The sequence below is a fragment of the Falco peregrinus genome, chromosome Z (assembly GCF_023634155.1).
Source record: "Falco peregrinus isolate bFalPer1 chromosome Z, bFalPer1.pri, whole genome shotgun sequence".
Lineage (NCBI taxonomy): Eukaryota > Metazoa > Chordata > Aves > Falconiformes > Falconidae > Falco > Falco peregrinus.
In genome coordinates, this window is record NC_073739.1 from 56,747,192 (window position 1) to 56,760,753 (window position 13,562).

General features: G+C 37.7%; 1 protein-coding gene across 7 annotated transcripts in view; it reads left to right on the top strand.

Moving 5' to 3' along the window:
* The window catches only part of ZNG1A (Zn regulated GTPase metalloprotein activator 1A), a 29,047-nt gene extending 17,000 nt beyond the window's left edge, over positions 1–12,047 (top strand). For 3 of the 7 annotated variants that reach the window (XM_055790778.1, XM_055790783.1, XM_027796649.2), the window contains 6 exons: positions 362–418; positions 3,117–3,168; positions 8,648–8,716; positions 8,804–8,869; positions 10,709–10,838; positions 11,517–12,047. In XM_055790778.1, the coding sequence (XP_055646753.1) occupies positions 362–418; positions 3,117–3,168; positions 8,648–8,716; positions 8,804–8,869; positions 10,709–10,838; positions 11,517–11,590 (448 nt within the window). In that variant the 3' untranslated portion in view covers positions 11,591–12,047. The other 4 variants (XR_008744776.1, XM_055790780.1, XM_055790781.1 and 1 more) reach the window with 4 other exon arrangements.
* Positions 12,048–13,562: the final 1,515 nt, after the last annotated feature.

A 13,562-nucleotide genomic window follows, 5' to 3' on the forward strand; every position in this document is an offset into this window, starting at 1 on the left:
GCAGGATAATTGCTGGGAAGAACTTCAGGGTTCCTTTTCCCATTTAGGGAAAATCAGTTACTATTCAGGCATTCGGTGTGAGGGTTTTTATCATCTTTCTTGGAAATACCTTGTATTTTACTGTATTGTTAAAAATTTTGTTTCTGTGCTTATTACTGTGTAAATAAATGCTGCATTTCCTTGTAGGGGACAATACCAACTACCAACATCCGAAAATAAGGCTAAGGATTGATTGCATTAGTATGATAGACAGGAAAACAAACACAAGTTTCAATTATTTTAAAATTATTTTAAAAATAAGTATTCACAATATATTTAAATATAGCAAAAATACAAAGATTTCTTTCTCCCCCCTGTTTAGAGTTGATCTCTCTAATGTATTGGACCTGCATGCTTTTGACAGTTTATCTGGAACAAGGTATGGTGAAATCTCACTGTCTCTTATTAGAATAATATCCATTGTATAAGTGCATGGATGGAATAGACACATGCACATACTGGTTCAAATTTGCATGAGTTTCTGGTATAAATTCTAGTTTAGTCACTTGTTTAAAATTCTTGCTTTATAAATGGTAATCTGAAACGGAGGGTTTTTTTCCACTTGAAACGCGTGCAACAGAAGGTTTTTGACCTTGTAAAGTTAAATGAGCCAGAGTTTGCATGCCTTTCTTTACCAAAATACAAATTTTGCTTTAATACTAGTAGTAGAGTAGATTTGTACACTCTTTTCTGTTTTTTTAAAGGATTTCAGCATTTTTCTCATTTCACATCATGGTGAACGAGAAGGCCTTCTTAGTTTTCACAGAAAACAATGGGAGACTGAATTTCCACAACAAACAAAACCCATTACAAATTCTGGTTACTGTGTTCCATGTCCTTTGTTTTTTTTGATGCCCGATGTGTGCTTCAGTATGCTAGATAAGTGGAAAAGTAAAATTGGAGGTGAGGAGGAGTATTTTCTGTTCACACACTTCGTGTGCTGAAGTTGTTTAGCAAAGAGAGCAAGGAGTGCTAGGGCAGTTGTAAAGAGGAGGGAATAGGCAACTGGGGGCAGTATGAGTTTCACTTTTCTTCCTGGATGCACACGGTTCAGTTAAAGAAAAGTAGACACTTCCTTATTCACGCAAGGAAGAAACTGCTGAAGATGAAGCTAGTAACCTCTAGTAGATGAGGTGTGCTCATGAGATTTCCCAGTCAACTGATGCAGTATTATCAAAAGGATAGCCTGCCTTTCCCGACTCTCTGCTGCCCTTTTTTCTGATCTATGAAAAGTGGTGTTTGTTTCTTTTGTGCTCCTTCACTGTACCAGTTGGGTCTGTACCAGTGGCAGCATCAGGGCCGTATCAGAATGGGCATCCAAAAGAAGGTTAAGGGAGGAGGAAGGCCAGTGTATCCTTTGTGGGCGATAGCTAACTATTAGATCATAAACCCATGTCCTGAGTTCTTACGATGGATCAGCTAACTAAACTGCCTTATCCCGGAGCCAAACAAGAAAGCAGTAAGAAGATGTGAAACCAGAAAAGGATTGCTCTTGGTAATGGCAATTCACAGTTAGATATGATTAACCATACTATTAGGTGGCATTCTGTAAGGTTTACTAGGAAGTGCTGTGCTCCATACACCTGAGGAATCCTTAAGGAGCTGACGAAAAAAAAAAAGTCTTTCTTGCTTTCCTCAGTCTAGTCATATCTCTTATCTCACCCATAGTTCCTTTAGAGGTTCTCAGTATTTGGTATTAAAACAGAGGAAACACTAAACTGCAGCATTTAAAGGCAAATTCTAAAAGCACCAAGGTTGTAGACTGCTTAAATTAAGTTCCATTTCTCTTGTTTTTATTTGAGCTCTGTACAGTGAAATTGCTTACCCTGGTACCTGTACATACATACAGAAATCCCCACATAAAATACTAGCGATGGCTTCCTATCATCTGTAGCAGAAAAACTCTTTACATACAGCAACTTTTGAGCACAGATACACACCAGTACACTAATAAAATTGTTCTTTGCATGCTACAGTAAGGAGTTCTGCCAGCATAGCAGGCAGATGAAGTATCCGATCGGTGTGACTGTACTGGTAGAACTTTGTAGTCTATACATGGCCTGAAAGTGACAGGAAACACATCAAGCGTTTGGATTCTGTGGCATGCAGTATGAGAAGACTACAACAAAGCAAAGAAGATGCAAGAAGTAGGAGTGCGAAATGTTACTTCGGTAACAGTCAATATATTTTTCCCTACTGTTAAAGGCTTCTTAAAATTTACAGTCATGAAAGTATGAGAAATTTTTATGGGCAGTCTTCTCTGAAGTAGTAGAGAGCTGTCATCATAGTGACTTTTGCTGTGGTATTCTTTTCTCTTGCTAATGTCCAACATGCACAAAATGTTCTCTGGTACAGAAAAAGTATTTGAAGAAATCCTGCACTGTCTTGACTAAAGACAGACATAGGTGTGTAATCTAAAGTTGCAGTAAAATTTTACATTGTCATGCAAAATGGTAGAGTAAGATGCTGAATCTTAGTTCATGGAACAAGTCCCCAAGTTCCCTTATGAAGTAGAGAGGACCAGTTTTAAATTAGCAGGCACACTGTACTCGGTACAACAGTTGAAATAGAAGTTGGTATACAGCGTTTCACTTAGTGTTACAGATTTCATTCTCACAAGCAAGAGCTTTGTACATTTTTTTTATTCTTGCTTTTCAAACCGTTCTTGTTTTCAAAAAATCAATGTCTAATAAATTGTCAAATTCTAGTGATTTTTCTCTTCTTGCTTTAATGATGTAGCTTGCCTTTTGCTCCTACACAAAGGAATATCAAGGATCTTGTACTTCTTGAAGTATAAATATTTAAAAACCCACAGATACTGCAAATCATTACTATAATCTCATTGTGTTTATATTAAGAAAACTAATATTCTAACAACCATAAACTAGACCAAACAATTTAATTAAGCATCTTATTTTGAGATTAAATCTGAATTAACAATTGAAGCTTATTCTGAATATATAGCCTATCTTCGATATTTTAGTTTTGCTCTGCATTACTGAAGAGTTTATTTATATTTCAAAATAACATTTTGTCTGTCCTACTGAAATGCAGCATTTAACTTTACTCATTTTCAGTTTGCAGAAGAAGCTTGAGCATGTAAAGACAACACATGAACATCTAGATAAGGTAATTACTGAAAATACTGCTTCAGTATTTTTGTAACAACAAGGTTGTTCAGGGTAATTGCAGGCATTGCATGCTAATCACGTTTTTCAGAAGGTTTCAGTTAGGGAGTAGTGTGTTTTAAGATCTTTGGAAGATTATGTAGAATACTTACAGGAACGTGCTTTGTTGTACATAGGTTCTAAATGGATATATTAAGTCTTGCTTCCAAAAAAAGTGTATAGGCTTCCATTGTTCCAGAAAGTCCCATCATTCATTGATTCATATGGAGAGTTGTTACTGAAACAGACAAATAGCAGTACTCTTTTTAGTATTTGCAGAATCAAGTCCTAAATCTGTAGCCAGTCTTTTATCTTGTAGATTCTCTGTCCAAATGTTGTCTATGTAGATACCAGGGAGATATTATTCATGACTTCGCATTCTTTAAAGCTGTAATAAAACTTCACCGAGTAGTTAAACATGTGGTTTTCTGTTCTGTGGGTGCTTCCCGTTGTTACTGTTTCTTGTGAAACCAATTTAACTTTTAAGAGTGAAGTAGATTCTGCCCTATAAACTAAGTATTGGTCCTGTAAGTACGTGTATGCTAAAAAAACCCAAAGAACTGGTTCTGTTGATGTTGATTTTTAGTATGTCAAATTAAACTCTAAAATATATTTCCCCTCATCCTGATACTAAACCTGATGTGTGTTTATGTCAGGGAAGAATCTTTTCTCTCCCTGTGTGCAACTGCAAATAGCATTTCTGCCTTTGTTGCTTTTATTTGACTATATACAGGTTTTTTTTAATCAGCATATCTAATTTCAAAGATTAATTTAAGGAAAAAAGATCTGGTCCATCATCCTTGCAGAATATAAACGGTTCTATGCCAGTTGCTACTTGTAAGCACCTGTCTAATCCATGATATACAGGTTTTACTAGAAAGGCTTTCTTTTAATTTTCCTTTTTTCTTGTTTGTTTGTTCTGCAAATGTTATGATCGCAGTATGTTTTTCTGCTTACACCCTTCTCAAAAGCAGAACAGTCTGAAGTCAGGGAATTTCTGAATTTATTGCCAGGCAACAAAACATAGAAATACTGATTTGAGTTCTGCAAAAAAGAAATACGAAATGATTACAGAAACACTTAAACGAACACCTCTTCTTCTCTCTCCTCCAACTTCCCCTATTTTTTTCAGTGGGTGACACTTGGTCCATCCAAGGTCTCCCAGAAATGCTACAGGTGACATAGGAAGTTGGGGGTAGTTGTGTAATGATTTTCTATCCCTTTACTGCTCTGTTCCTTCCCTGCGGTTCATGCAGGGCCCTTAGTACCTGTGGAGTGCCCCTGGTCTGTGGGTAAACAACAAGCTGTAGTCTCTCAGGGGTGTGTGCACCCCCTTTGGCATTACGGCATGCATCTTCCAAAGAGTCTTTAGTCCCAAGTGGCTGGAGGTATGTCTCTAACAGGGTGCCCTGTGTTTCTCTGCCTGAAGATGTGTGGGATATTTTTTTTTTATTTATTTACACTTCTATTTATAGTTTCAGAGGTGGCTGGAGCAGGTTGAGACACACACACAAGGCAGCTGATGGCCTCCTTCCACACCATCAGTACTGCAGCCCCCTGCTACATAAGCCTCGTAAGCTTACACGTACTTAAAGAGCTGTATGAACATCTATTGGTTATAGCATCCACCCTTAATAGCATCAGAAACTGAATGTACGCATTGTACGTATTCTACTCCTTGCCACTGAGAGTTAGACTGTAGGGGTTAATATTGTCGCAGTCAGAATATGTATGTTAAAAATTGTTGTATTTAAACTCCATCTCCTGCCAAGTGGATGATGGAGGTTAGTATCATAAAGGTTTGAATTTACGTATTTCCATTGTAGACTCCACCCTTTTGTGTAGATTAGTAAGGATAGCATTGCTTCCTGCAAAATTCAGGCCTTGTTCCTGCAAAACACCAAACCAAGGCACCTGGCTGTTTAGTCTACTCACCATGCCTTAGTACAGAAGCAAATGTTCAAGCAAACAAACCAGTAAAACCACAGAGTAACAGCACTATTGATAGCCACTTGGTTTCTGAGTTCAACAGCTGTACTTCCATCCAGAACTGAAACGTGTGGTGACTGGTGTTGACTTGATACAACATGGGTGTTTCCCCATTTGGGAAGTAAGGTGACGCATCGGATGACTTGAATTTCACAGAGCTTGCTGCACATCCTTTAACCATATTAACTGAGCTCTGACCTTTCTCCTGAGCTTGTTATTCCTTTGCTCCCAGGTGTAGATCTTTGAAGGACTTCTTTTTCCCTTTCCAAGTCCCAGTTTGTGGGGAGGGAGCATCAAGATTTTCTCATCCCCTGATGACTCTTTCACAACTCCAGTTTTGTCATGCTTTGCTGTGAGGCTGATCACACACTTGCCTTGGGCATGTTCAGGTGTGATACTCTGGTCACCCCTTAGTCATTAGGATGTCCCACCAGGTTATTGGGCAATACCAGAGTGGCAGTAGTGACTGTGCCTAGCTGTCAGAGCTTTTGGTCTGTGGCATCAGCCTTTTTGGAGTCCCTTATTCCTTGCCTGTAAACATAGCAGGAGTTAAAAGTGACCATAGTTGGTTTTCACTTTTTCCCAGTCCCTCCATGGGAGTCTTGTTTGTGGGATTGGAAGGACTGAGCTCAGCATACTGCTCCATCAGTAAATCCCAGAGTTTCCTACTTATGCAGTTGCCTTCCTATAGCTTTCCAGCACCACAGGCACTGCAGATGTGACTTCTGTGGGCAGCAGCTGTAGGTGTCATGCATTGCTTTAATTACTTCAAGTAAAAAGTTGCAGAGTGGTTGCACTTTGGGGAGCGGTCTTCCATTTTTGCTGCACTGTAACTTGGGCTGCCTAACAGCAGGACTCTTGTAATTTTAAACTCTCTTACTTTTCAATAGTAGATTGGGTGGCTTATCGCACAGCTTTCCCTTTGGCCACCTCAGTGTTACCAGCTGCTCAGTTCTGATACAAGTTTTGTCATTTTTGCTGCACATTTGCTGTTGTATCTTGTAGCAGTCCACTAGTCTTAACAGTGACAGTCAGTCTGATGGTGATAGATTCTAAGTGGTCTCGATCTTTCTGAGGCTCCATTTGAGTTATATGATAAGCTCTGGCATAACCCCACAGCAGAGCAGCGCACTTCCCAGTGTTTTACAGGTGGTAGTTGTATCCCTTTTGCAACTCTTGGGCTAATTTTCATGGATGCTGCCCAAGGAACTGTTAAGACCCCCTGCCACGGGCACATGGGCTTGAAGCTGGAATCGTCCTGTGTCTTCCCAGTCATCTTCCTGTCCCAGTCAGGCTTTCACATGTCCCTGCTTTTTCCAACAGTTTATACATGTCTTCACACATCCCCACATGTGTAATAGGTACATCACTCAAACCAGAATATGCGATCACAGATTTCTAGTACTGGAACCACAGCTCCTTCAGGATTCCCCAAGTCATTGCAATAATGCACTTGGCTCTCATGAGACCCCGCCTGGAGTTCTGCACCCAGCGCTGGGGCCCCCAGTGCAAGAGAGACACAGACATGGAGGGCAAACAACAGTCGGGGTTGGAACACCTCTCCTGTGAGGACAGGCTGAGAGAGTTGGGGTTGTTCAGCCTGGAGAAGGCTCCAGGGAGACATGGCCTTGCAATACTTAAAGGGGGCTTAGAACAAAGACACTGAGATTTTTTTTACGGGGGCCTGTAGTTTTGTGTGGTAGCTTGCTGCTACTTTTTCCTTGTTAGTGATATTGTCACTGTTCTGTGTGTTACCCACAGGCCCCTGTCCATATACAGATACTCTGCTCTGTGGATAAATTTTGGGTCACAGTTCTCTTTGGGGTATTCCCAACTGGGTGTGGTTCAAACAGTCCCCTCAGGGGTGCAAAAATAAATTTACATGTATAAAAGATGTATTACTTGTTATATAAATATTTTAAAATAAATCTATGTGCATAAAATTTGTATTATTTATTAAATATATTTTATGTAATATGTATTATACAATAGCTTATAAAAGCGTGCTTTCCTTTTATAAAGTTGCATGATTAAATTTAATTTTCAAGTTAAAATATCACGCATACAATGCCTGTATTTTTCTTTTTGAACTGCAGATCTTGACTGTGAAGTTGCTAGTCTTGAAAACAGCAAAAGGCAGTTATAATCTCCTTTTGGAACTAAAGACTCATTTGCATGCTTAACTATAATTGCAATCAGAATCTTAAGATCATAGGTTTTTGTTTAACATTTGTGTTCATATTAAATATGTTCAGTTACAGTAATAAAAGTCTCAGTAGATTTCTAAAGTAGAAAAAATAAAGTAGAAGCCTTCTGAATGTTATGAGAGTTATAGCATGCTTGTATTATTAAGAAAATTATTGTTGGTTTTGTAGTGTGGAGCCATTCGACCAGTAGGAAACAGTGAGAATTCATTGTTACTATCACTGTTCAGTTCAGCACCCATATTTTTAAGATCGTTGTTCAGACAGATGATAATGATAAATGAGAGCAGAACACCTCTTGCAGTAGGGTGCAAGCCCTGGTTGGAGGGTAAAGGGTGCTTATTATCTTTGTGGGGATCAACAGAAGCAATACTGCACTATGCATGAAGCACTGAACTTTTTCTGTGTTGTTTTGAAGCTGCTCAAAGTATTAGCTTTTGGGTGTTTTGGTGAGTTTACTTGGTAATTAGCTAAATGTTTAGATTTGAAGCTTGTTGCTTTTTTTTTTTTTAAGTTAGACTAGTCATCTGAAAGCAGTAATCATTTGAAAGAATTTAGGTTGTATGAAAAGTAATTCCCTGTATGTTCTTCTGTGCCACTGAGACATTATGGTGACAAAAATAGGTTTAAGACACATTATTTCCTTTATTTTAAAATAAATTACTGGTTTTAAACTACACATTTATTTGCATCTTCATTTTTTATAATAATTGGTTCTAAGCAGTAAGCTGGTGGTTGCTTTGGAATAAAACATATTCAGACATCGTTATTTTTGGAAATTTTTCATAACAGGCAAGTACAGATAGGTGAAAAATATCTTGATTAATTTTTGTCTAATAGAATTGTGTTGAAGATTAGAAATTGTGACAAAGATCAGTAAGCCGAGAAAATTGCATTCTTAAACAGATTTGAAAGATTGAGCTTACTAGCATGTAAGAATTAAAATTCTTAGGCTTTCTTTGAGAACAAACATCAGCTACAGCAAAGAAATACATGGTAGAAGCTGATCCCAACTATTCAAAGTACTGCATATGCCCCTTAAGTGCACACCCAAACAGAACCAAAAAGTATACCATAATGTGGCAAATCAAGAGCAGAACAGAAATGGAGATTTTTTTTTTTTCAGGTTTTGATGTGGATATATACTTGCTTTTTTATGAGGTCAAGTTATAAAGAATGCTTTTTGAAATGAATATAATGAAATATTTATTAATTTTGGTAATAGTAAGTGTGTCTTTCCATTTGCAGGGTATAATTACAGTAACATTTGAAGTTCCAGGAAATATAAAAGAAGAAAACTTGAATCTCTTCATTCAGGTAAGTAATACAGCACTGTCAACTGAAAAATCATTACAAAATCATCCCATGCCATTCTGTTTATGAAAACATTTTTCCTGTTCATAGACTCTTCTGTGGGAGAAGAATGTGAAAGATAAAACTGGGCGTACCGCGGACATCATAAGACTGAAGGTTAGTCAGAAATGACCAACTTCTTTGTTTTGTGCTTTTCCTTTTTTACGCGTAAAAAAACTCGTGTTCTGTCAGCTACAGATCTATCAAGGGCACTACTGGATCACTAGCAGAGCAGACAAAATGGAGAGGAGCAGTTTGTTATTGTTCTGTGTAGGGGCAGTTACCTGCTGGTTGGTGGAACAACTCAAAAGGAGGTAGCTGACAGAGAAGCAGACATTGACCCTACTTGTTTTGATTAGACGAGGAAGATGTACAGTCACAAACATCAGTGGCAGAATTAATCGTAAGGGCATAGTTAAATTACTTTTTCACCTACATTGCTTTGAAAGATTCCATCCATCTCACATAGATGTCTCCTTCTCTAGGGATTGAGCACTATAGGCTGGATACTATAGACTGCTATCAGTAATTGTAATTGTTGGCATAATACGCAGAAGTTGAGGTTCACGTAACAGCAGTGCAGTACTGGTTGTGGTCTACACTTGACAATATTGTTAAACTAATTTAAAGATGCATCCCATAAGTATTAATCTTCATGGGCACTTCCTATGTTTTTCAGTTGCATGGTTTTGAGAAGGGTATAGGTGATAGTTTAGGATATATTTTGATTTTCCTTATACCAAGCAGCAGAGTTAATTGTTAAAAAATGAGAACCAAGTCTGTCATTTGGTAGGCTGTAAGAAATACAAAATATGCTGCGGTTCGTTTTCTGAAAACGCTTGTGCATCATGGATAGTGACATCATTACTTTAATTCATCGAAAGAAAGGTTGTATTCTTGCTCTTTCAGCAACAAAATGAGAATATCCTTGTCTTCCCCTGTCTGACAAATAGAAGAAAATAGTCACTGATACGTCGTAAGCTGTCTGAAAACAGTGCTGCTATGTACAAGTGCATCTTTGTTGTATTGAGCATTGGAATCAAAGTAATTCTTTAGGAGATCTGAGGTTTGCTATAAGCTGTGAGCTGGCCCTCAGTCACAGACAAATACACCAAAGCAAATGAACCCCAGGTAATTATAGAATGGATTCCAAAGTTTGTTGCTTTTATATTTATTTTATATATCCTACCTGCAGTCATAATACTTTTGGTAGTAATAGTCAGAGAATTCCAGCTAACATGTCAAATGCAGACCTTTTTTCATTAAATATTTGTAAGGGTTTTTCTTAAACACTTTTTTTTTCCCCTTTAGGGAAGTATAAGACAACTTTTTACAGAATGTGTTGCACTAGAATATTTTATAAAGTTTTACACAAAGTAATAAAAACATTTTTAATACGACTTTTGGTATGTGGTTTAATGGGCTTACTTTAACAGTGATCACTTTTAATTCTCTTGCTAGTCATTTTACTTCAGAAATGTTTGTTTGTTCTCCAGTATTCACAGATTCTGTTTCAGAACAGTGAATATACTGAGCATGAGTGCCTAATCAGAATAGTCTGAAATAAAACTTTTTTCCTCATTTTACATTATCTTTGCTGGCAATTGATCTTTCGTGGACTCATACGTCATGAACCATATATATATATATGTTCAAAGTGACATAATAGCTGATGACATTTTATTTTTGCTCGAACATGCTAGATACTGACCAAATGAAAAACAGCAAGCAGAGTACGGCAAAGTGTAATTGCTAGTCTTTAACAGAATAAAGATAGGTGAGAATGGATGTTATGAATAAAGTGGTAATACTGCATGGTTGTTTTGACTAGTTGGTCCATAGTTGCCAGAAACATTTTTCCCTGTTTGGCCTAGTTTCGAAGGTTTTTTTCCTCTTTTTACATACTTAATTTTTAAAGGTTTGTTTATATATCCTAACAGTTATTTTTCTGATAAGGGACTGGTATCTATTCAAGGCAAATCTCATCAAGTGATAGTCCAAGGTGTCCATGAGCTCTATGATCTCGAGGAGACCACAGTAGCCTGGAAAGAAGATGAAGAGAGAACAAATAGACTGGTCCTAATAGGTAAGAGGAAATTACCTATTTCCTTGTTTGACTTTAAGAAGCGGATCTTTCTGCAGGCCATGCTGTGACTTACCCAGTGAAAAGCAACTGGCCCAAATAGGCCGGAATAAGACCAGTGAGTATGTTCAGTGTAACGTTCAGTTAAAGGTTTATCCATCAAGACCTTCTGCAGTTTTATATTCCAGCTGAGTGGAATCTGCATTATCCCTTTTAGTGACATAAAAGTAAAAAAAAAACCCAAACAACTAATTATTCATAAAGTCCATAATTATAAATATGCTGATGGAAATTATTTGAATGTTTGATCAAATATTCAGTAACTGCAAGGAAGGTGATTATTGCCATTAAAATGTATAAAATTTGTTTTGTTTCTGAAGAGTTTGTAATGCTGAGGTTATGAATTTCTGTTTCAAACTTGTTACTCTCTGCTTTGCAAAATGTTTTTACGACCAAAAAACCCCAATTTTTCTTCCTTTCCCTTGTGCAACTTGAAGTCTGTTGTTGCCTGTGAAATCTAAAGTTACCTTGTTGCCTGCAGCTTAATTGCAATAACTGCTGTTCACACTTACTGGTATCACAAGCATTTTCTTTGTAGAGAAGAATGGTAAATCGCCACTTGCTTGCATTTTTTGGTAATACACAGTAAAATATAGCTAGCTAATTTATTTCTCTTTACAGGCAGGAACTTGGATAAGGAGATCATCAAAGAAGTATTCATAGCCACTGTGGCTGAGAAACAAGGAAACAGTTGACATCAAATGACAAAAAAGTTGAAAAGTCTGTGCTTAACTCTGCAAGCTTTTTATGACAGAAAAGACTGAATGACATGAAGTATAGTAGTTCCTTTTTCCTCTGGAGGTTTACACAACAGTTAAACCCTGAAGTCCTCCTAAGAATCCAAGCTGACCTACTGCTGAAAGATAAAGTTTCATGGTCTAGAATCACACATGAAGAATTCTACCGTTTTGGATTTGGCTTAAGTTGCGTCAGTACCATCATGTACCTATGCAGAAATGCAGATGGGCAAAAAGGCTGTTGTTTATGGCATACATTAAATGTTACAGTAGCAATATGGTAAACCTGTTTGAAGTCTTGGGCTTTTTCCAGATAACTCTCTTTTACTACTGGAAATGAAGCAACAGTGATTATTGCCAGAGACGTATTGCAGTATTTAGTATGTACTATTAAACTGTCTTCCTTCTCTTTCAACTTGCCTTGTGATTTTTTGAATGTATACGTTCATCCCAGGTACCACTAAACTGCTGTATAAATTAAACTAAAAATAAATAGATTAGATAACAGTCTCGAGACCACATGAAATGTAGCTATTATGCAGACAGTACACAAATGCAGTGTTCAGTCACATAGCCCAAGCGTTGAAAGATGTAGCTGAACTTGCCGATTTCCAGACCATGACCTTGCCATTTCAGGATTTGGGGGACAGGGAAGCACAATTTCAAAGCATTGTCTGGGCTGTCCTGTGTGATTTCTTGTAAGGTTGTCTGACACTTTTGGGTGCTGTTTCAAAAACTTACTTTGAAGCTTTTATCTCTGTGTCCATTAGTTTTACAGTTCAGAGGTGAGCTTCTTTCCCTGTACCTTCTCCTGTAGTCAGTCATTGTTCACCTTTTAGCTTTGTGCTGATTACAGTTGGGTGATTGCACAGTGAGTGAATGCAGGAAGGTAAGGTGGAATTAAAAATGTTTCAAAACATAATTCTAGGACATGCAGCAGATACTCTGAAGAACGGACTCTTAGCTACAGTGCTAGATGGGTGCTTGCTGGTGTGTCTGGATAAGTAGAAACTTGTTTTCAGTACTAGAGGTACTACTTGTCACATACCTAACATTTGCTTTAGGGTAAAAGGTGAATCAAACTAAAGAAACAGAAGAAAGGAGGCCATTCCCTTATCAGCGGTCTTTACTAATGTCTTTTTGCTTCTACTAATAAATGAATTCGGACTTTGTTTCTGAAGAGCTGAGAAAAGAAACATGGTTAATCTTTCACTGCCAGGAGCTTCAGATTAATATCTGAAGTCATGTGTCCAGTGAGATGGAGCTTTTCAGTCTCCTGGTGGATACATTAGCAGATATGACACATTCCTCACATTCCTTTAGATGGCTTGAAGAAGTTTCCAGAAGTATTTTCTGTAAACTAAAGCAAGGTGAGAAGAAAGAACAACCAGCTTCCAATGTCCCTTTCTGTTCAGTGGAGCATTGGTGGCATTTGAGCGGTGAGATGGGTATATTGTTGAGCATTATAATTATGACAGTTTCCTTTAGTAATGCATCTCTTAATTTTGAAACTTCACTTTGAGAACTAATACGTATTCTCGCATTGATACGTGTTTTGTGATTGCATAAATTACATACTCCTGCAGTCAAATGATTGCCATCAGTGTTACGGATTGTTACATAAGTGTAAAATTGTGGCTAGTATATTTGCATGTGTTGCTGCTTACACTTCCATCAAATGCCTTCCATCTTATAAATGCCTCATGCAGTTGAAGAAGTCTGTTATCTTTAGATTATGAAGTGCCCAAATGATAACTCATTTTGTCCATGTCCAGGTCTGCATCATTTTAGCTGACCATAGGTGAATTGTTCATAGCAGTGGCGCTGTGTGAAGTGTTCATAGCAGTGTTAAGCCTGTGGCTCGTCTCTTAGCACCATGTGTCTGTACTCCTCTACACCACATCCTTGTCTCTGCTTCTCAAGGCCACTG